The sequence below is a fragment of the Cricetulus griseus genome, chromosome 7 (genome assembly GCF_003668045.3).
Source record: "Cricetulus griseus strain 17A/GY chromosome 7, alternate assembly CriGri-PICRH-1.0, whole genome shotgun sequence".
NCBI classification, from domain to species: Eukaryota; Metazoa; Chordata; class Mammalia; order Rodentia; family Cricetidae; genus Cricetulus; species Cricetulus griseus.
The window spans coordinates 89,940,078-89,960,304 of NC_048600.1; the positions used below are offsets into that span (position 1 = coordinate 89,940,078).

The 20,227-nt window shown below is 48.8% G+C and overlaps 1 protein-coding gene across 5 annotated transcripts in view; it reads right to left on the minus strand.

Annotated features, from left to right (window-relative positions):
- Abr (ABR activator of RhoGEF and GTPase) overlaps positions 1 to 20,227 on the minus strand; it is a 201,001-nt gene that overhangs the window by 75,258 nt on the left and 105,516 nt on the right. Inside the window, exon 3 of one of the 5 annotated variants that reach the window (XM_027426697.2) lies at positions 18,996 to 19,206. The exons of 2 other annotated variants lie outside the window; for them this stretch is intronic. In XM_027426697.2, coding sequence (XP_027282498.1) covers positions 18,996 to 19,206 — 211 coding nt within the window. Of the gene's footprint in view, positions 1 to 4,281; positions 4,562 to 18,995; positions 19,207 to 20,227 lie in introns of those variants that run through there. 2 more of the 5 variants (XM_027426700.2, XM_027426701.1) reach the window with 2 other exon arrangements.

Here is a 20,227-nt window from a genome sequence, read left to right on the forward strand (position 1 = left end):
TCTTGGGTTACCGCCCAGCTTCTGTCTTCTTGCTATGTACTCAGTAACTTTAAATAAATAAATAACTGTAAGTTCACACCTGTTTCTTCAGTCCTTGTGGGGGATTTGCTTGTCTCATAAAACACCAGGGCTAAGCATTCATTTGTTCCTTCTCTACTGCATGCTGGACATTGGTAACAAATATGGAGATGCTTGTTCTCAGCATGTTTTCCAGAGATGCCCATGTGCACTAAACCTTCTGGGCAAATGCTCTACCACACTACTAGCCTTTCCCCAACACAGGATAACTGTCACCTCTTTCTCTCCAATCAGGGCTTACATATTGCAGCCCTAGTGACCTCCCAGCAATTTATACAGTGTGCTGAGGCTGAAAGTTTGTCATCTCAAGGCTGCCAAATCAACACACCAGGTCACTATGGTAGTAGCTATTGATAAGCTGTGGCCCGCTCTGGCCTGGGCTTCCGCAGTGTTCAGGGGCTAAATATAAAAAGCCTCCTAAGGTTTGGTTCTAGGCCAAGTCAAGAAACAATCTTTCCACAGCCCTTTATCTTTTCCAAGGCAACAGTGAGGGCTGAGCAGGCGGGGCCGGCTCTTGCTGTGCTTTAAAGCCACAAGCTAAGCAGCAAGGGTCTTAGCAGACAGCACAATAGCCCATGGGCCACACCAATTTACACTCAGCACAGTTGGCCCATCATACCTAAGAGTACAATACATGGAGTTTCTCCTCTCTCCAGGTGTCCCTTCCCTTGGTGGTAGATCTTCATGTTCCACCTTCATGCTATCTAAAGCTTTGGGCAGATTCACACACTCCACACATATTTAAGAACCGCAGTTGCTCATATCCCACCATTACAGACTTTCAGCACTGACGTGTTACTTAATAAAATTCTTCACAACTGATTTTTTTTTTTGGGGGGGGAGCAGAGTTCTTCTATATGGCCTCAGATTTGTACTCTTCTGTCTCACCCTCCAAGACTGGGATTATAGGTATGTACCACTAAACACAGCCAGTGCTGATTCTCTTTCTTTCTTTCTTTCTTTCTTTCTTTCTTTCTTTCTTTCTTTTTTTTTTTTTGACACAAGTTCTCACTATGTAGACCTGGCTGGCCTTGAACTCATAGAGATCCTCCTGCCTCTGCATTAAAGGCGTACTCTACCAGGCCCTGCCAAGTACTGATTTTTTTAAAACACAGTCTTATCCTAAACCTTATATCAAATCATAGGAATGATGTATGGGTCCTTTTTTTTCCTCATCTACATTAACTTAACTTAAAAACACACATATCAAGGTGTCACCTAAAATCATCCCTCAAGTCACCACCTCTGTGGCCCTTACTTCAGGAACCACCAACTGGGGTGACGAGCCTTCCCGCCACAAGGGTGCCAGAGCCTGAGAGAAGCAGGAGAGACCGGAGTGAGCGGATGAACAGGAATACAGGCATTTCAGACAATCCATTCTCTTTAAGCACAGAATAATACCTGAAGAGTTAATATGGAACACAAAAGGGCTTTTTATTCCTGACAAATGAGTTCCTTGAAATAGCAGCTTCCACCAGGCCCCGCCCGTCAGCCCTATCTACCTTTAAATAGAACTGTGTGAAAATCTTTTTGGAAAAGTATGCACCGTTTTACAGATGGGATGGGATGTTGCTGTCAGTGTCTGCATTACGAGTTTACAGATTGTTAACTCCTCAAAGGAAGCAGGGTTGTGTGAGAGGTGTTGCAAGCTGCAGCTATGGCTCCGGAGAAAACTGCCAGCCAGTTGTGCATGTGTCCCTTAGAAAGATGAAGCACCTGGAAATTACAGCGAAAGCAGAATTGATTTATAAGGCTGGCAGTTGGGCAAGTGTACAGCAACACAACTACTGTTTAAGGTAAGTACTCCTGAAGTAAAGTAATAGCAAAGAGCAAATTGCCTTGGATTCCTACCAGCTGCCGTGGAGGAGCGAGCCAAGACCATCTGCAGCCAGGACATCGAGAGCATCACCTAGAAAGGCCTCTTGGTCCCTGCACACATACATGTGCATACACGTCCTTGGTCCAGCCCTGACTCACTTAGAAGTGGTGTCTCTCCTCCTCTGAAACTGGGGGCCTTTTTGTTGTTGTTTATGTTTCTGAAACAGAGTCTACTCATAACCTATAACGACTTGGAACTCACTATGTAGCTCAGGCTGGCCTTGAACTCCTGGTGCTTCTCCTGCCTCAATGCCCACCCCGTCCCCCCAGGCTAGTATTACAGGTAGTCACCACCACACCTGGATGCTGGTATTGTCTGATCAGAATGCATCTCACAGCCTGACTGCTTTCTTTCTCCACTCTCCTGGCCCCTATGAACTTGATCCTTGACTCTGTGAGAAAGGACCATGCCCTGTTCACTTGTCTCCTCCATGGTGCCAGGCTGAGTGCTTAGGCTAGAGCACAACCTGACAGCACTTACTGAACTGATGGGCTTGCTTTCCACTTCTCTGTAGCCTGGGTCTACCTAAGGCCAAGCCTGATGGAAGAAATAGGTGTTGGAGAGGTGTTCCAGATAAGCAAGATGCTCCCAGGCTGAAGCTAACTCCAGGGACAGGGAGGGAAAGGAAAAGAAAGTAAAGGAAGGGCTCTATCCAGGCAACATGGACCTGGGAGGAAGGATGATTCTAGGCATGGTATGTATTCAGGACCCCTCTGACAACCATGTGCCACCTATCAAGAACACCTTTGAGATGAAATAAAGCCAGGAATCTGGTATAGCTTTTGCATATCCCAACAAACCTCAGTCATTCCAAAAATTCTCACTGGTCCCAGCCATGCAGTGGTCAGTGGTGAGCACAAGGAAGTTGTATTCCACAACCCAGAGACAGGATGGACCCAGGAGGCACCATGAGTGGCACTCATGCCTGTGCTGGGAGAGCTTCTAAGAGAAGGTTTATTAGGAACCTCACAGATTGGCCATCTCATGACTCCTGAACTCCCAGAATGCTCCTCGGATCATAAAGAGACTGGTGGAAAGGCTGGCCAAAACCTCAGTACAGAGGTCTTGTGGGTCCAAGGAGGGACATGACTTACCCTGGTGCTCTAACCTAGCACGGGATTACCAAATAGAGATGAGGTGCCAGGATCCCACTGCAGCTCCCACCCCGAGCCTGCAGCCATTGCTCCACCCCAACCCCACGTATTTGCCACCTACCTAACCTGGGTCTGCAGTCTATTTTTAATCTCCATTAGCTCCTTCTTGGATCCACACCATAGTGTGGGTAGGGCAGGGCTGTGATCATCTTATGGTAAGGGAAGACTCAGGGAGTCTCAGACACCTAGTCCTGGTAATGTATTGAACACCACACCCTTCGTGGCCCATGTGGTTAGGTAGTTAGCTCTGCTGTGTCTAACTCCCTACTACAGTCTACAGTCCTCACAGGCCCTCCCTCCAGGCATAGAGGAGAGAAACGATAGGCTGTGCCTAGAGTTATTAGAGGTAGGTACAGGTGAGAGAAAGACCAATGTATTTCTCCTGCCAGAGCTGGCATTTCCCAGGGGGAGCTGTGCCCCTAGGGAAAGGAAGGACAGAAGGCAAAAGTACTGGCACAACCTCTTCCCTCCTGGATCTACTTTTCTAGGAGCTCTACTCTGCTGTGGGTTACAACCCTAGAGGAAGTGGGCCAATCCTACCTATGCCCACCTTGGGGAAAATGCTCACCTACCTGACTGCTGTCCCGCCCCCTCTCCAGCTGATTCAGCTATTTTCCTTCAAGAAAGCCCAAGTGACCTCAGATTCTTGATCTTCCTAAATGGCCACTTGCATTAGTCAAGATGCACCAAGTCGCCAGTCTCCTCCTTGGAAAGGGGGTAGCTTCCATGGCCATACTTCACAAATGCCCTTATCCTCTGGTTGCCACGGAAACAATGAATTACTGCCCACCAGTTTCAAGTCAGCCAGCTCCTCTGGGGGCAATAGACTCACATCAGTGACAGGCTACCAGGTGACTCATGTCACTGCCAAAAAGATCCCCTAACACAGCTGACTGAGGGGAAAGCCAGCAGTCACTGCCCCTAAGGACAACTGGTGCAGGGTAAGCAGGCACTCCACCTCTCCCTCAAGAACAGCTGCTGAGAGAGCACAGCCCTCAATCCTCTGGCAGAAACGTACCAGCCCATCTCATGCTGAGTTAGGCTCTTCCACTCAGCCATGAGGCTTGCGCACACATCAGCCATTTCTCTCCAAACACGGCTTCAGCATCAGTCAAGAGCTGCCAGCCCTGCCCCCTCCCCACAAGCATCCAGGGCGTGTCACATTCCCACCTTCACAGCCACCAAGAAGGGGGACCCTGAGCCAGGGCTGGTCGGGGTTCCCAGTTCACACTCCTCCAGGAGAAACACATCTTCATCCTCCAGAACCTTGTCCAAAAAGCCTATTGCCTCCTCTTCCTCTTCCATGGCAGCCAGAGCCGCAGAGGGCAAACAGGAAGCAGGGTCCACGCAGCGGCGGCGGCAGCAGCAGCAGCAGCGCAGCAGCCACCGTGCGCCCCAGCAGGGAGGCAGGCAGGGGACGGGCGGGCGGGGAAGAGCTCAGGGCAGGCCTACACCAGCATGTTGGCCTCCGCCGAGTCGGTCCTGGCACCTGGCCACCGGCTCGCGATGAAAGGTTCCATTATAAACCTTTTCCTGCTGCCGCTTTCCAGTCGTCCTGCGCGCCGGGCCCGCCTCCGGCGCGTCCCCACCCTGCGAAAGGGGAAGCGGGGCCTCCAGGCAGCCACTCGCGGGATGTACGCAGGGCAGGGTCGGCAGCCAGCGCCCTCCGCGGTCCGTTTCTTCCCCGGCCGCCGCTCCGCTCGTCCCAGGCCCGCCGCTTCGCTGTCCGCCACACAGAGCCCGCCCTTTCTGGACCCGGAGGCCTGATTGCTCCAAATGCACAGGAAACGCACGTCTTGACTTGCGAGGTGGAGCTGCTGGTTCCCTCTGTGGTCACCGGGCGGGCGAGCGGCTGGCGGAGGCTTCTGGAGCAGAGGAGGAGGGAGGGAGGAGGCCACAGACAGGCCCGGCGGGCGCGGGGGGAGGTCTGCTTCCCAGAGACAAGCTTTATTTACAACTTCTCCTCGGAGCCCTCCAGCAAGAGGGAGCAGGAGAACGGCTTCCCCCAGAAGCCACCCTTCATCCACTCAGTCCACGTCCCCGTGGGATCATCACAAGTCAGAGCCCCCATCGCACCTCGGTCTCAGGCTCCAGCACCTTCACGGAGGGGAGGCCCACTGCCGGTGAGAAACCGCAGTTGCCATTGCACCACGGTAGAGTGAACAAGAATGTACAAGAGGGGACTAGTCTGTCTCATGCCCAACCGGAGCACAGTGCCAGACAGGGTCCTAAGCACGTGTCATTGGGCACCATGGGCCAAGCTACATCATGGTCAGGTACTGCTAGCAATGCCACTTCCTTGGAGTATTTCCGTGCCACACAAGAGGAGAGCCAGCTCTACAAGGCCAGGACACTCTAGGACAGGTGGCATTATCCACCCTCCATGCCACCTTCCTTCTCACTCTTCCCCCAGGGTTTTCCATACTCCCGAAACCAAATTCATGCAGGGCTCACATCCCAGTGCCCTGACCCTAGGAGACACACACCCATGGGGGAGGAGTCTAGGGCCAGTTGCAGGAACTTATTCACAACTCAACAGCCAAGGCAACTGTGACATCTTTGGCACTCATTCAAAGTTCAGGTAAGGCAAGCACCAAGTCACGGAGGGCCTAAAGGAGCTGAAGATACTACCGTGGCTCCAGCTAGGTAATGTTCCCCACAGGCAACACAGACTCAAAGTTAGCAAAATCTGTATTCTTTATGGTTTTAGTTTTGTTTTGAGGCAGGATCTCCGTATGTAGCCAAGCTAGACTTGTTTGCTCTTTTGTTTTTATTTTACTGTACATGTTTGATTGTTTTGCTCCCCCCCCACCGTGTGTGTGTGTGTGTGTGTGTGTGTGTGTGTGTGTGTACACCAATATGTGTCTCATGCTTGCAGTGGTCAGAAGGCAACAGATCCCCTGGAACAGTAGTTACAGTCCCAAGTGTTTGTAACCAATGAGTCATCTCTCCAGCTCTCTATAATAGTTTTTGAGAGAGAGTCTCTCGTTGTGGCCCTGGCCATCCTGGAACCAGCCGTGTAGATCAGGCCCGGAACTCAGAGAACTGCTTGTCTCTGCCTCATCTTGTGTCATCATGCACACGGGAAAATATGAATGTTTAAATAAAATGTCTTGACTTTAAAATGAAAGCAAGTAATTTTACATTTTTAAAAAAGCGCAGCACACTGTAAACCACATCTTTGCTCTGAGCTAGGCTTAAGGATGGCCACACTGCCTTTATTCTTGCAACTGGTTGTTAGCTGTGGTTATATGGGAGGAGTTTCCCCTTAGTGTCCCTCTGACCCATCTTCTTTAGAAGATTTGGCAGCCTGGAATAAAATTCAGCCTCATATACCAACCTACCACTTTATCTTTGTAAATCTGTGTAACAGATGCCACCAACCAGGTGGTGCAGTGTCTGAATCCGTCCATCAAAACCTCACATGCCCTTTATGACCAGCCTTTCATGCACAACACATTCACTCGTCAGTGGCAACCATATGGCCACCGGGCAGAGTCAAACTGTTGAGGCCATTTCCAAAGGAAGGAGAACTGTCCCAGCTGGGGCCTACCATGTCAGCTCCTCTCTACTCCATTGGGCACCTTAGCTGAGAAGCAGCATGTAGAAGGCCAAGGGGGAGGGGAGGTGAAAGGGAATTGATATAGTTTATTATCTCACTCGTTAAAAAATTTTCTGGAACTCTTAAGTCTGGGAGAGGCTCTTGTCATTCTGTCAATAACAGAAAACCTGCCCTCACCAGATGCAGGTTCTAATCTGTCACCAAAACTGAAACAGACTGAGAGGTGTGATGAGTTCTAGGGCCTGGGCCAGTCCGGGTCTGTCCCACCAGGGTCCTGCAAAGACATCTTCTACCCATTATCCACTACTTTCTCTCTCAGTCCAGTTTTGCTCTGGCTGAGTTATAAATAGCCAAGACACATCTGAGGGCCCTCTTAAGCCACAATTCCTCATTTGGTTTGGGAGGGTAAGGCTGTTCCCATGGTTTGGGAACAGCCAGGCATGGCACTCCCTAGGGTCCAAGTGTGCCAGCTCAGGGCCCAATGTTTTATGTTCTTCTGTCTTTTACCTTGTGGGCTCTACATGTGCAGCATGCAGTGCCCAAATGGGTCAGAGAAGCAGGCAGCACAGGACTACAGGGTCTTTCTGTGTCCCTGCTGCCAACCCAAGAAAACCTGAAATACCTTGGAGCAGTCTAATTTTAGAGTACTGTACCTTCTCCACACTCCTACTCATAGCAGACTCAGCACCCACTTCTTCCCTAAACCCCTGAACCTCACAGAAGCTGCTCCCCAAATATCCAAGGCTTAAACTACCCCACCCACTCCAAATGGTTGGAAATTCCAGTGAGTAACAAGAATGTCCCCTTCAGTGGACACAGAGGCTCCACTCACAGGCCTGCAGTCCTCCCTCTGGAGGGGAAGTGACTCACAAATCCCCAGGGTGCTCCCTCCCTTCCCCTCCCAAATATTCAAAAAGGCCCCAGACCTAGTTTTCCTCCCTACTTTGACTGTTCAGCCTAGTTCAGACCATCTTCTCCAGGGAAACAGCCACTGTGAACCCTCTGATTTTTCTCAAAGTCTTCAGGTCTCTGGAACCACACAGTGTTTTAGGGTGATCTCTCCTCCTGCCCCCTGTACACATGAAGTCATGGCCCTATCTCACAGCCCCACGTACCCATCCTTTGGAGAACTGATCCCATCTCACTGTTCTGCCAATTGCCATACATTGCCACCTCTAGGCCTGAGACTTGCATAGGCAGCTGGAGCTCCTCACCTGGAAGTCAGAGCAGCAACCCCCCTCAGCTCCTCAAATCCAGACCAGTTAAGTCCTTCCTCTTCCCCACACCAGCTTCCCCTTCTGCCTTTCAACTTCCATCAGTGGGCTGTCATCTGTGGCTCTTTGTGCCCATGGCCCCACACATCCCTTTTACTAAATTCTTTGGTTCTTCAATCTTGCCCTCTTCAGAACCACAACCCAACTAGGCTTTGCAACACCTCACACCTATACTGCCCTAAAAACATTGCACTGGGGCTCCTCATCCCACCTGTCCATCTATCTGCTCACTGGCACATGTGCACTCACACCCCAAGGAGGCCTGGCATATGTGACCAAACCCCTACCACTGGTGTACTCAAACCACTGAGGTGAGGGAAGCATGAAAAATAGGATAGAATGAACAAGGGCATCCACGCCAAGGAAAAACTTCATTGAGAGTGTCTGCTGATTAAGTTAGCAAGGGGGTGAGAGGACAGAGACTGTGTGGAGAGCTGAAGACTGCAGGCTTTGAGAAGGGAACCTGGTGGGCTTCTGAATAGCACCTGGAAACAGGGAGGAAGAGCACCAGGCAAAGGGAGGAATGCCCAAAAGAAAAGTTTCCTCCTTTCGTTCCTTTTTGGCACTAAAATTGGGACCCGGGGTCTTGTATAAGCTATGTCACACCCCAGCCCTAGGGACAGTTTCTTAAGGAGCTTCAGGAAGCAGGAGTGAAAAGAAGCAGAGACAAGTACACAGAAGGCAGCTGAAATAAGAGCACGAAGGACAAGGACCATGAGTTTCCTATATCAGTATGGTACCAATGGAGACTGCGGACACAAGGACCGTGAACTTCCTATAGCAATAGGGACCAGTCAAGACTTCTGACACCCACTAGGTCCACAACTCAAGGCCTGCATCGAGTTGTCTCTCTCGCTCAGAGTACACACACACACACACACACACACACACACACACACAGAGGGCTTTCCTCACGCTCAATCTCCATCCGTACTCCTTTACCAACTCAGTCAGCCAGCACTTATCAACTGCCTACTGTATATCAGGCATTGTGCTCACATTCAGAATGTAGTTGCAAACAGAGAACACTGCCCTTTGTGGAGCTGATGGTCTCAGGAGCAGAATGCCCATGTGATTGACTCCCGAGGCTGTGCCAAAGAAAAGGCAGGATGGGGAGGGGCACGTTTTAGTTATGCTGTTGAGGTACAACTCCAGAAAGGGTAACATGGAAATGGCTATTGTGATTTTTAAATGTTCACACCCTCTGACTCAGCAATTCCACTCCAGGGAATTGTTTAAAAAAAAAGCACTGCTAGAAGGGCACAGAGATGAAGGTATAAAACTGTCCACTGAAGGGAGACAGCAGCGAAGACTGCTGAGAGTCCAAATGTGAGAAGTGGAATCTGGTGTGATGGTAACACTAGTAATTCTGGCACTCAGGCAAAGGCAGGAAGAGTTCAAGTCCCAGGCCTGCCTGAGTACACAGTGGTCTAACACACACACACACACACACACACACACACACACACACACACACACACACACACACACACACCTAATCTCAAAACAACACAAAAAAGTGGCTTGATTAGGACTAGAATTGTAACCCAGAGTATTTGCCCAACATATGCAAGGCCCTGGGTTCAATCCCCAGCATTGCCTCCCCTATATCCCACTTAAAAAAAAAAAAAAAAAAGCAGAGAGAGGGAGAGGGGAGCTGGCTAGCTGCATTCTGTTATATCCATAGAATGAAATAACCCAAAAGGAATGCAGTAGATCTTAATTCCAGGCACGCTAGTCTGCACCAAGTAAAATAACAAGATACCTACCAATAGTATGATCTCTTTTTAATACATAGTCTACATATAGAATGAAATGAGAAGAAATAAACTCTCAATAGTTCTCTGCGGGATGTGAGTGTTCACGTACTAGATGATGCATTTCTGATCGGTGAGAATTTTGAGTATGTAATCAGAGAAAATAAAGTTATAAAAAGAAATGTGGAGGCAGGGGTGTAGCTCAGTCACAGAGTGAGTGCTTAGCATTCTCAAGGCTGTATAACTGCTCCCCCTCCCACACAGACACACAGTGCTATGGCGGGAATTTAGAATGAGCTGGGAGGGCACAAGCAGGTGCATCTGATGTAATAAATGAGAAGCCATGGGAAGCCTCACATGAGAAGCCTCCGGGGAGTAGGAGGTGACATGAAAACTCAGCCCTAGCTGAGCATGGCAAGACATGCTTGAAATTCTAGTGCTTGGAAGGCTAAGACAAGAGGGTTACAAGTTCAAAACCAAACTGGGAGACTCTGTCTCAAAGAAACAAGGGCAAAGGGTGTAGCTCAGTAGTAGAACACTTCTTCACACATAAGTCCTTACCTTCAAGCCTCAGAACACAATAAAGTAAAATAACAATGAATGGGCAGGCCACTGATGGAGACTGGGAGATAGTCTTGTGGAGTCATATTCCAAGTTGGAGGTTGGTGGTGAAGCTTCAGGGGCCAGCAAAGAATCAAGTGATTGAGTATGACAGGATGGGAGGCTTTGGGTTTCACCATTATAGCCGCAGGGAAGGTGTGGGAGGATTCCAGGCGAGTCGCATGACCATTCTCTGGTATACCCCTCATCTGACATCACATCACTCATTCTCAAACACTGCTCACTCTGTGCTCAACAGGAAGCCACTAACTCAGACCATACAAGGGCAGCTGGCCCATTGGCTCCTCACTGATGACTCAACCCATCACACTGGTGACAATAACTCAAGAAAGGGCTAGGCACATTCCCACCTCCAGGCCTTTGCAGTTTCCTTGGCCTGAAGATATTCATCCAACTCCCCTGGCAGAAGCTCAAGCCCCATCACCAGGCTGGGGAGCTGGGCAGGCCCCTGGAGCAGTGCCAAGGCAGGTGGAGTCACTAGAGCCACAGGAAGAACCAGACTCTCACCTCCCATACGCTTGCTCCTCCCTCTGCCTTCACTTTCATCATAGCAGACAACACTCAAAAAGATTGCTATGAGTTGCTCATGGCTGTCAACTTCTAGGGAGACAGAGACAGAACTACCACAGGTTCAAGGCTAGCCTGGGCTACATACAGTGTGATACTGTCTCAAAACAAAACTCATACAGAATTCAACAGCATAAAGCTATTGGGTATAAGCTAACATTGTTTATATGGTAAAAACAAATTAACAAAATCAGGGGCTGGAGAGATGGCTCAATGGTTAAGAGTGCTTACTGCTCTTCTAGAGGACCTGGGTTCAGTTCCCAGCACCCCCACGCTCACAACTGCCTGTACCCCAATTCCAGGGGATCTAACACCCTCTTTTGGTCTTTATGAACTCCTGCACACTTGTGGGGCACATAATTCATGAAAGCGCATTCAAACAGGGACACATGGACACATGGACACACACACACACACACACACACACACACACACACACACTAAAGAAATAAAGTGGTTTTTTTTTTTTTAATTTAACAAGGGGGCTGGAGAGATGACTCAGCAGTTAAGAGCACAGACTGCCCTTCCAGACTGCCCAGGTTCAATTTCTAGCACCCACATGGCAGCTCACAACTGTCCAGGATCCAACACCCTCACACAGACATACATATAGGCAAAACATCGTTAAAAAAATAAGACTAAATAAATTAAAAATAAAAGAAAACGTAACAAAAATACTCAGGACTCAGGAGATAGCTCAGTGAATTAAGTGCTTGCTCCACAACCCTGATCATCTGAGTTTGGATCCCCAGAGCCTACCCAACAGCCTGAAGCAGTAATCCCAGCATGTTCCTACAGGGAAATGGGAGGCTGAGATAGAAGTCTCCAGAAGTTTGCAGACCAGCTAGCTTGTCATACACAGCAGAAAACAGTAAAAGAGATCTGCTCTCAAAGAAGACAGAAGGCAAAGACCAATATCCAAGGTTGTCCTCTGATCACACCTTGGTGTGGGAGGACATGCATACACACACACACACACACACACACACACACACACACACACACACACACACACACGAGAGAGAGAGAGAGAGAGAGAGAGAGAGAGAGAGAGAGAGAGAGAGAGAGAGAGAGAGAGAGAGAGAGGAGAGAATGTGTATGTATTCCATTGGTTTCTGGATCTGAATTCTAGCTTTTGCTTCTTGCCAGCTCTGTAACACAGCACAAAGCATTTAAATGTGCCTTGGTTTCCTCATCTGTAAAATGTGAACAGCCTTGCTGTGCAAAGGTAGTGTGTCTGATCCCATAAAATGGGGATCGTTACTGCACCATCTCTGGGGCTGCCAGAGGTCTGGTGCACACAGGGCAGCACCTGAACTATGCTAAGCACTTAGTAAACAACACCTGTTCTCCCCTTCTTCCTCTAGCAGGTGTTCCGTGGAGGAGGAACATGGGGTTGGGGGGGGGAGGCACCAGAGACTCATCTCCAACCTCTTAGGGACCCAATAACTCAGCCACACCAGACCATTCTGTTTCTCAAACCTCTAAGGACTTTTCCACACTCAGTGGCTGGCTACACAGCTCCCTTACCTCTACCTCCTCCAAGATCCATTCCCTAAGATCCCACGAAAAGTCACATGACTTTCTTTTGGGGATATGGTACATTTCTTTCTTTCTTTGGTTTTGTTTTTCAAGACACAGTTTCTCTATGTAGCCCTGGCTGTCCTGGAACTCATAGAAATGCGCCTGCCTCTGCCTCCTGAGTGCTGGGATTAAAAGTGTGAGCCACCACCGCCTAGCTTGCACATTATTGTGTATTTCTTTTTATTTTATGTGCATTGGTGTTTTGCCTGTCTATATGTTGTGTAAGAGTGTCAGATCTTGGAGTTACAGACAGTTGTAAGCTGCCATGTGGGTGCTGGGAATTGAACCCCGGTCCTCTGGAAGAGCAGTTAGTCCTCTTAACCACTAAGCCATCTCTCCAGCGCCCATGTGCATTTCTTAAAGATGTTGCATGGATGGCCTCTGTATAGGGGGAATCTGGGGTTTGGGACATGGATTGGTGACAGAGCACCTGCTTAGGCTATACATAAATCGGCCTAGGTCTCCCAATAATTAGATAAAAAGAGGGCTCAGGCTAAGACAATGGTTCCTGTAGAACTCAGTCAATGAAGTGGTATCCTAGTGCAAAAGGCAATCCAAAAGATAACTACCAAGGAAGGAATCTCTTTTCTGCCTCAGTCATTAGGCTCTTCTGGGATCCTTCCAAGAACAAGATGCTCATTACCTATCCAAATGCTAGACAGCTGTTTCTTATCCTCTCACCCCACCCCACCCCAGAGACAGGGTCTTACTATGAAGTTCAGACCAGCCTGGAACTTGCAATACTCCTGCCTCAACCTCCAAAGTAACACAAGGCACATAGTTTTCATTCATGTTAAATGAGTAATATGTTTCCTTTATTCAAACTCTAGGTCTGTAAGGGGCACAGGTCTGTAATACCAGCACTCCAGAGGCAGAAGACCAAGACAAAGTGGTGCTTACATCTCAGAGGGATTCAAACGCAACTCAGCCCCAGAGCAGTTCACTGCATAGCATAGCAGTTCACCTTGTCACAACTGTTACTTGGTTCCTTCAGAAGCCCCTCCGAATATGACAGTAGAGGGGAATGATGCTTGCTAAAATGTCCAATGTCACATGGCATGGGCTAAAATTTAGACAAGCACAGTGGTTCAAGCCTGTAATCCCAGCATGTAAGAGGCCAAGGCAGGATGACTGCAAATTCAAGGCCAGCCTGGGCTTCATAATGAGTACTGCCTCAAAAGAGGCAAAAAGAGTACTAAAGGCTCATCATGGTTACACTGCCCTGTCATATATGACATTATATAGCATTAGTGCCCCCTGGGGCCTACATCTGTGATGGGACAGAATAAGAGCCACATCACAAGGCAGTGCAGAAGACTGAGTTTCCTATGAAGTACTATGGTGTGCTAGGTGTGTGTAGTCGTCTTCTACTTCTTCCTGCCACACAGGCAGCAGGAGAGGGCTGTCTGGACCACCTATCACACCAGCACCTGACTACTGGGCAGGTGAACAAGGTCATCCTCTCTGGGATGGGAAGAAAACTGCTCTGGCCTTATTAGCACCTCCCAGTGGAAAAACTCAGTAACAACAACAAAAAATGGTGCAGTAGAGAGTAAGAGTCTGCTGGGTTCTTAGGGACCCTTCTGAGCCCCTGAGAGAACACAAAGAAGAGAGGCAGAGCCTCTGACCCCAGCAGCTCACCTCTGTGTCATCTACGAGGACATTTTTTTATTTTTAAAAGACACTGTCTCCCTATTAGGGATTGGCTAGCTTAGAACTCACTGAGTCCAGGCTGGCCTCAAACTCAAATACCCTCCCTGTTTCAGTTTCTTCAGTGCTAACTAAAGAAATGGGATATCACAAACACTCGTTGTGGTTGTTACCATGCTTGTTTCATGGGCAATTTAACACCTGCTGGAATCATTATTTTTATCAGACACCTCTTTTCTTCCTCCCTCCTTCCTTCCAAATTTCATGGTATCTAGGGCAGAGAACTGTTCTGACTGGGCCCACACACCTACCCACAGTGCCCTGGGCACCCGTAGATTATCATACCTTTATTGAATAAATATGATTTTTGGAGTAGCCTTGTTTTCAGGTAAGAAATACATTCATGAACTGTGGTCCCAGCAGGTTAGCGTGAGAAGAGAGACCAGGGAAGGTATGAGAACCATAGGGTGGCCAGGCCAGTCAGATGCAGTCCCCCAGGGAAGACACCAGGAAACTGTGATGGAGTGTGAAATGGGACATGGCCTGGAGAGAATAGGAAGTGTTCCAAGTAAGGTACTCTGTCTCCTTCCCAGCTTAGACAAGGAACAGAGCACCAGAGCCCTATGACTTCCCACATATATGACAGGAGCTCCACCCGCAGCTAGAAGTGGTGGCAGCAAAGCTCGGCACCAATGCACAGGAGGGGACAGTCACTGTCCTCTCTGCAGGCGCTGGGCTGCTGAGTCTCTACCCTGGTACCCACCACTCCCAGAGGAGGAACAAAGTGTAAAGAAAACACAGAATAATGCAGGCTCTGAAGCCACAATCTTTCCACATGGCTTCTGTTCACTTACAGATGACCCTCTCAGCCCCAAAGCCCAAGCCCCAACCTGAGAGAGAAGGGAAAACAGTGATTCTGCCTAGCTTTGTTTCCCACTGCTCCTGCCTGTCCTTTCTGGTTTCAGAACTATACAATTCAACCCCAAATACCAACCTGGAACCCAGAGGTGCTTGGGAGTTTACAAGTGGAACTAGGAGCTGCACAAAGAGATGCTAAAAAACGGTGCCCCTAAGCTAGGCGTTGGTGGTGCACGCCTTTAATCCCAGCACTCAAAAGGCAGAGGCAGGCAGATCTCTGTGAGTTCAAGGCCAGCCTGGTCTCCAGAACGAGTGCCAGGACAGCCTCCAAAGCTACACAGAGAAACCCTGTCTCGAAAAAAACAAAAACAAACAAACAAAACCCCAAAAAAACCAAACCAAACCAAACCAAACCAAAAAATAAAAAAATGGTGCGCCTTATCTACAGTGGCAGATGCAAGCCCCCCAAAACTGTATACATCCCCAGCAGTGGGGGATCAGCTGGGCTCTCAGCGCTTCACCCAGTAGGGTAACTGAGAGGGGCCTGGCAGCACTACCCAGGCTTAAGCATCACAAGATCCCAAGCTGAAATGGAGCCCTGGTCCCACTGGATGCACTAGTCTCTGGTAAATTATGTCAACTACTTGAGCTTTCGGTTTCCTAAACTATAAAATGAAAGCAGGGCACCTATGGATTTAGAGAGACATCATGGACTTTAAATGAAGCAGCCTATGTGAGAGGCTCAGCCTTGTCTCTCAAAGCAGCTGATGGGAGGGAAGAAAATGCAAACGAAGACAGTGGTAATTGTAGTGGTTTGAAAGAAAATGGCTCCCACAGGCTCATAGAGAGTGGCACTTTTAAGGGGTGTGGCTTTAGCTGCTCTCTCTCCTGCTGTTCCCCTGGCGCAGGCAGGACTTTTCCTGTCTCCCTCTTCTGTACTCTCTCTGACTCTTTTCCTCTTTTCACACCCCCCCTTTCTAATAAAACTTCTCACTAAGTTCTGTCTGCCTGGCATGTTTGCCCCTCTGCCTTGGTCACCCTCATCTGCCATGGAATCTGCCAAGGTTCACACACACTTTATCATTAACACTTTTACCTCTGGATCCTAATGTCAGCTGAAGTCTACACCCATAGAGATATTACAAATTACAAGGCACTCTGGCTCATAACAACATCTCATGGCAGACTTGTGACAGCTGTGTCAGGTCACATGGGAGGAAATTCTCAGTTTCTTCCATTTACCGATGAGTAAATGAACTCAGAGGGTGACATCTCTTGGTGACACACCTTCAAAATAGTAGAAGACAGCTGGGCGGTGGTGGTGCACGCCTTTGATCCCAGCACTTCGGAGGCAGAGGAAGGAGGATCTCTGTGAGTTCAAGGCCAACCTGATTTACAGAGTTAGTTCTAGGACAGCCAAGACCACACAAAGAAACCCTGACTCAAAAAAACAAAAACAGCTGGGCATTGGTGGCGCACGCCTTTAATCCCAGCACTCAGGAGGCAGAGGCAGGCAGATCTCTGTGAGTTTGAGGCCAGCCTGGTCTCCAGAGCGAGTGCCAGGATAGGCTCCAAAGCTACACAGAGAAATCCTTTCTCAAAAAACAAAACAAAACAAAAACAACAACAACACCAAAACCAAAAAAAAAAAAACCCAAAACAAAAATTAAAAAAACAGTAGAAGACAGACAAAAACCAGACCTTTTCTCTATCTTGAGGTCCCTCTGACTGTACCATACAGAAAAAAGAGAGGAATTGTGGTCTATAGGAAGGAGGTTTTCTATAAGAATGTGGTTCTGGGACAGGAAGTTGCAGCTAAGTGGGAGTGTCCTTACCCTATCTCCAAGGGAAACTACACACTCTCAATTATATAGAACCACTAGCAATTGGTAATCCTTAACCCTGTGCCAGGGTACCCTGCCCAGTTTGGGTTTGGGAAAAGCCTACAGGGCAGGGTTTGGGGTTCATCTGTTACCTCTGGGGCAAAAGCCGAGATGAAAATATCACAGCAAGGTATGCTGGGGAATGAGAAGACCATGTCTGGGCTGAGACCATGTCCACTTGCCAGGACAGATCCAGAATGGAGGTGGCCTGCAAACACAGATTCATTTCCCAGCATGTATTTCCCAGACTGTCTTTGCAACGCTGCTGGTCCCAGCCCTCTAAAAGCCAATGACAAAGCCTTATGGGTTTGTTTGTTTTGAGACAGGGGCTCATTACATAGCTCAGTCTGGCCTAGAACGAACAATTCTCCCACCTTTGCCTTCTGAGTACTGGAACGGAATGTATTCAACACCCTTTTAAGGCTCCCTGTGAGCAACACCTGGCCTTTCCTCACACTTCCTTCAGAGGAGCCACTGCTATTCAGACCTGAGGACACAGGCTCCGTGGTGTCATGACCTGTATTCAGTGTCCTACAGCCAGAAAGTAGAGTTCATCTGTTCAAAGCTTACATTATGTCGAGGCTCTAGGCCACTGACACAATTCTATGTATCAACTTGATTGGGCCACAGGGTGTCTAAACATGATCCTGGGTGTCTTGTGGGATGGCTCACAATGAGATTAGCATCTGAATCTACAGACTGAGCATAGCAGATGCCCTTCCCCAAATGAGCTGGCCTTGCCTCATCCAGTCAATTGAAAACCTGAGATCAAAAAGGCCAAGAAAAAGAGGATCCTCCCAGACAGCATGCATGACCTAGGACCAGGAGGCCCAGGCAGAAGGATTATGAGTGTCATCCCAGCCAGGATTACAAAGCAAATTTCAGGACAGCCTCAGAAACATAGAGATCCCATCTCAAACAAACAAAGACAGAGGGGCTCCATCCACATGGCTGCTAGCACTGGGACACTGGTCTTTTCTAACCTTTGGACTCAGACTGAACTGGGCATTCTTGAGCTTAAGCCTACTGGGCTTTCACTTAGAATCTTGTACCTTTGGCTCACCTGATTCTTGGGCCTTTGGAATTGGACTGGAACTACACATTGGCTCTCCTAAACCTCCAGCATCCACTGCAGAGGACAGGATTTCTTAGCCTCCATACCCATAAGTTACTTCCTTCTACCAGATCTCTCTATATACAAACTGTACACACACACACACACACACACACACACACACACACACACACACACACACATCCATGTGGGTTGTTTTTCTAACACATAAACCAAATTTTGACCTCTCAGGTACAGTTTGGCTGTATGTTTGGGTGTGGAAAGCTCAGCTGCCAGGTTGTGCCAAAGGCTAGATATCTAAATATCTAGAACAATTGTCTGATTTTGTCCAAAAATCCCCTCTGTTCCCAAGTTCCTAACAGGAAGCCTGGCAGGGGAGGAGACTGCCTGGCCATATGAGCACAGCCAAGTAGCAGGAACGAACACACACACACACACACACACACACCCCTTTTTTAAAAACAAAAACAAATAATCTCAAGTACTGGGAAAGGGGGTTTGCGCCTTCCAGGCACCTCACTGCAAATGGCAATACTTGCAGGGTCCACTAGGTGGGGCCAGTAATGCAACAGAAAGAACAGAAAGGCAGCTAGCTTCAAGCAGCAAGGGTTATAGCTGAGGCAGGCAAGCAGGAGTGGAGCAGCTTGCAGTAAATTGTCCCAGCCATTCCCAACTTGCATCAATGATCCCCCTACCTATTTATGGTGTGAAGATTGGTACTGAGGGCCTCAAATACTTCAGATGACTGTTCTCTCTGTAAAATATTTAACATTTCAAAATCTTCCAGTTACGTTATTCCCTTTGATCACCAAGAACAATGATCACCAAGAACAATGGGAACAAAGTGGAGATGCTACCCAAAGTGGAGACTACCACACAGGAGGAGTATGGTCCTGCATGCATAGAGCATCAGCAGGATTTTTCACCAGGAAATCCAAATATCCATGGATGAATGCTTCTACAAGGTAGTCATGAGGAACTAGAGGAAGGGAGATGAGGCAGAGACAAGAGAGGAGAATGCACAGACCAGGCCCCCCATGTAGATTACTGTACCTGCTTAAGTGGGATATGGGCTAAGTCCCTAGGCGATATCTGAACCCCATTGACATACAACCAGAAGGCAGAGATGGGGAACCAGAGTTCTCTCTTCCTTCTTTCTCCTGGTTGGCCTGAGTCCAGGTTCCAGAACAGTCTCTCCTCCATTAGTCCAAATACCCTGCCTCTATGGCCAAAATGGCTGTCTCGGATAATCCAACACCCTTCCCTAGGGCAACAACACCAAAGAATGCTGTCTGTGAGGAGCCTGAAGCTGGCCACATTCATCCCCTCCACCTCTTACCTGCCCCCCACCATCCCTTCCCAAACTTGTACCACCTGGCAGTCGCTGAGCTCTGCCTAGGCCTCTGTTGCTATGGCAACAATGTGGCTTCCCCCAAGTGGGATGCTGGTTGCCAAGGCCCTTGTTGCCAAAGGCTATAACAGCCACCCCAGTGTGTGAAGAGGGGGTGAGAGCCTGCAGAGGGTGGGAAGGAGCAGGGGTTCTTCCAAATGGTAGAGTCCAGGCAGCCTCCAGGTGGGGTGGGGGTGTTAGGCATTAGAGAAGGGAAATGCATTGCATAGCATTGCTAATGCTCCCTGGGGGCTTCAGAGAGAGGAAAGAGAACCCCACAAAATGCACCTGGACAAGCTGGATGAAAAGGACCTGTGAAACTGAGCTCCGTCCACCAAAACAAGTGGCTATGATTCTTTTCCCTAACTCCAGAAAAAGAGCCCCACAGAATCTCTCTGCCTGGCTTGCTCATGTATTTCAGATGCGCACACTCATGATCTGGGCCCAGTCCCTGTCACCAGGAACAGCATTAATTATAAGTACTCTACACATTCCTATCTCCCTGCCCTGTCAAAACATACTTAATCTTTCTTAAAGAAGGTTTCTGAGAGGGGAACCCCTGCCTCTCCTGGAAGCAGGGAAGTTAGGCACCCCAGGCTTATTCCTTTCCTGTGGAACAGAACAGGGCTGGAGGCCCTCAATCCAGGGGAACACTACAGAAGCATCAGGGTTATTTTAACCCACAGGAAGCTTGAGACCAGTCCTTTGTGGACTGGTCATTCCTTGTCCACAGGTCACTGTGCATCCAGCCAGGTACAGATAGAAAAGCCTGGACCTTCCAGAGCCCCCTCCCCCATCCTGTTAAGAGATGGTTGAAAGGGGAATGAGAGAGCCCAGGAAGCAGTAGTAGAACAAACAGTTGGCAGAGCAGGGAAACAGGTAAGAGGTAGCAAAG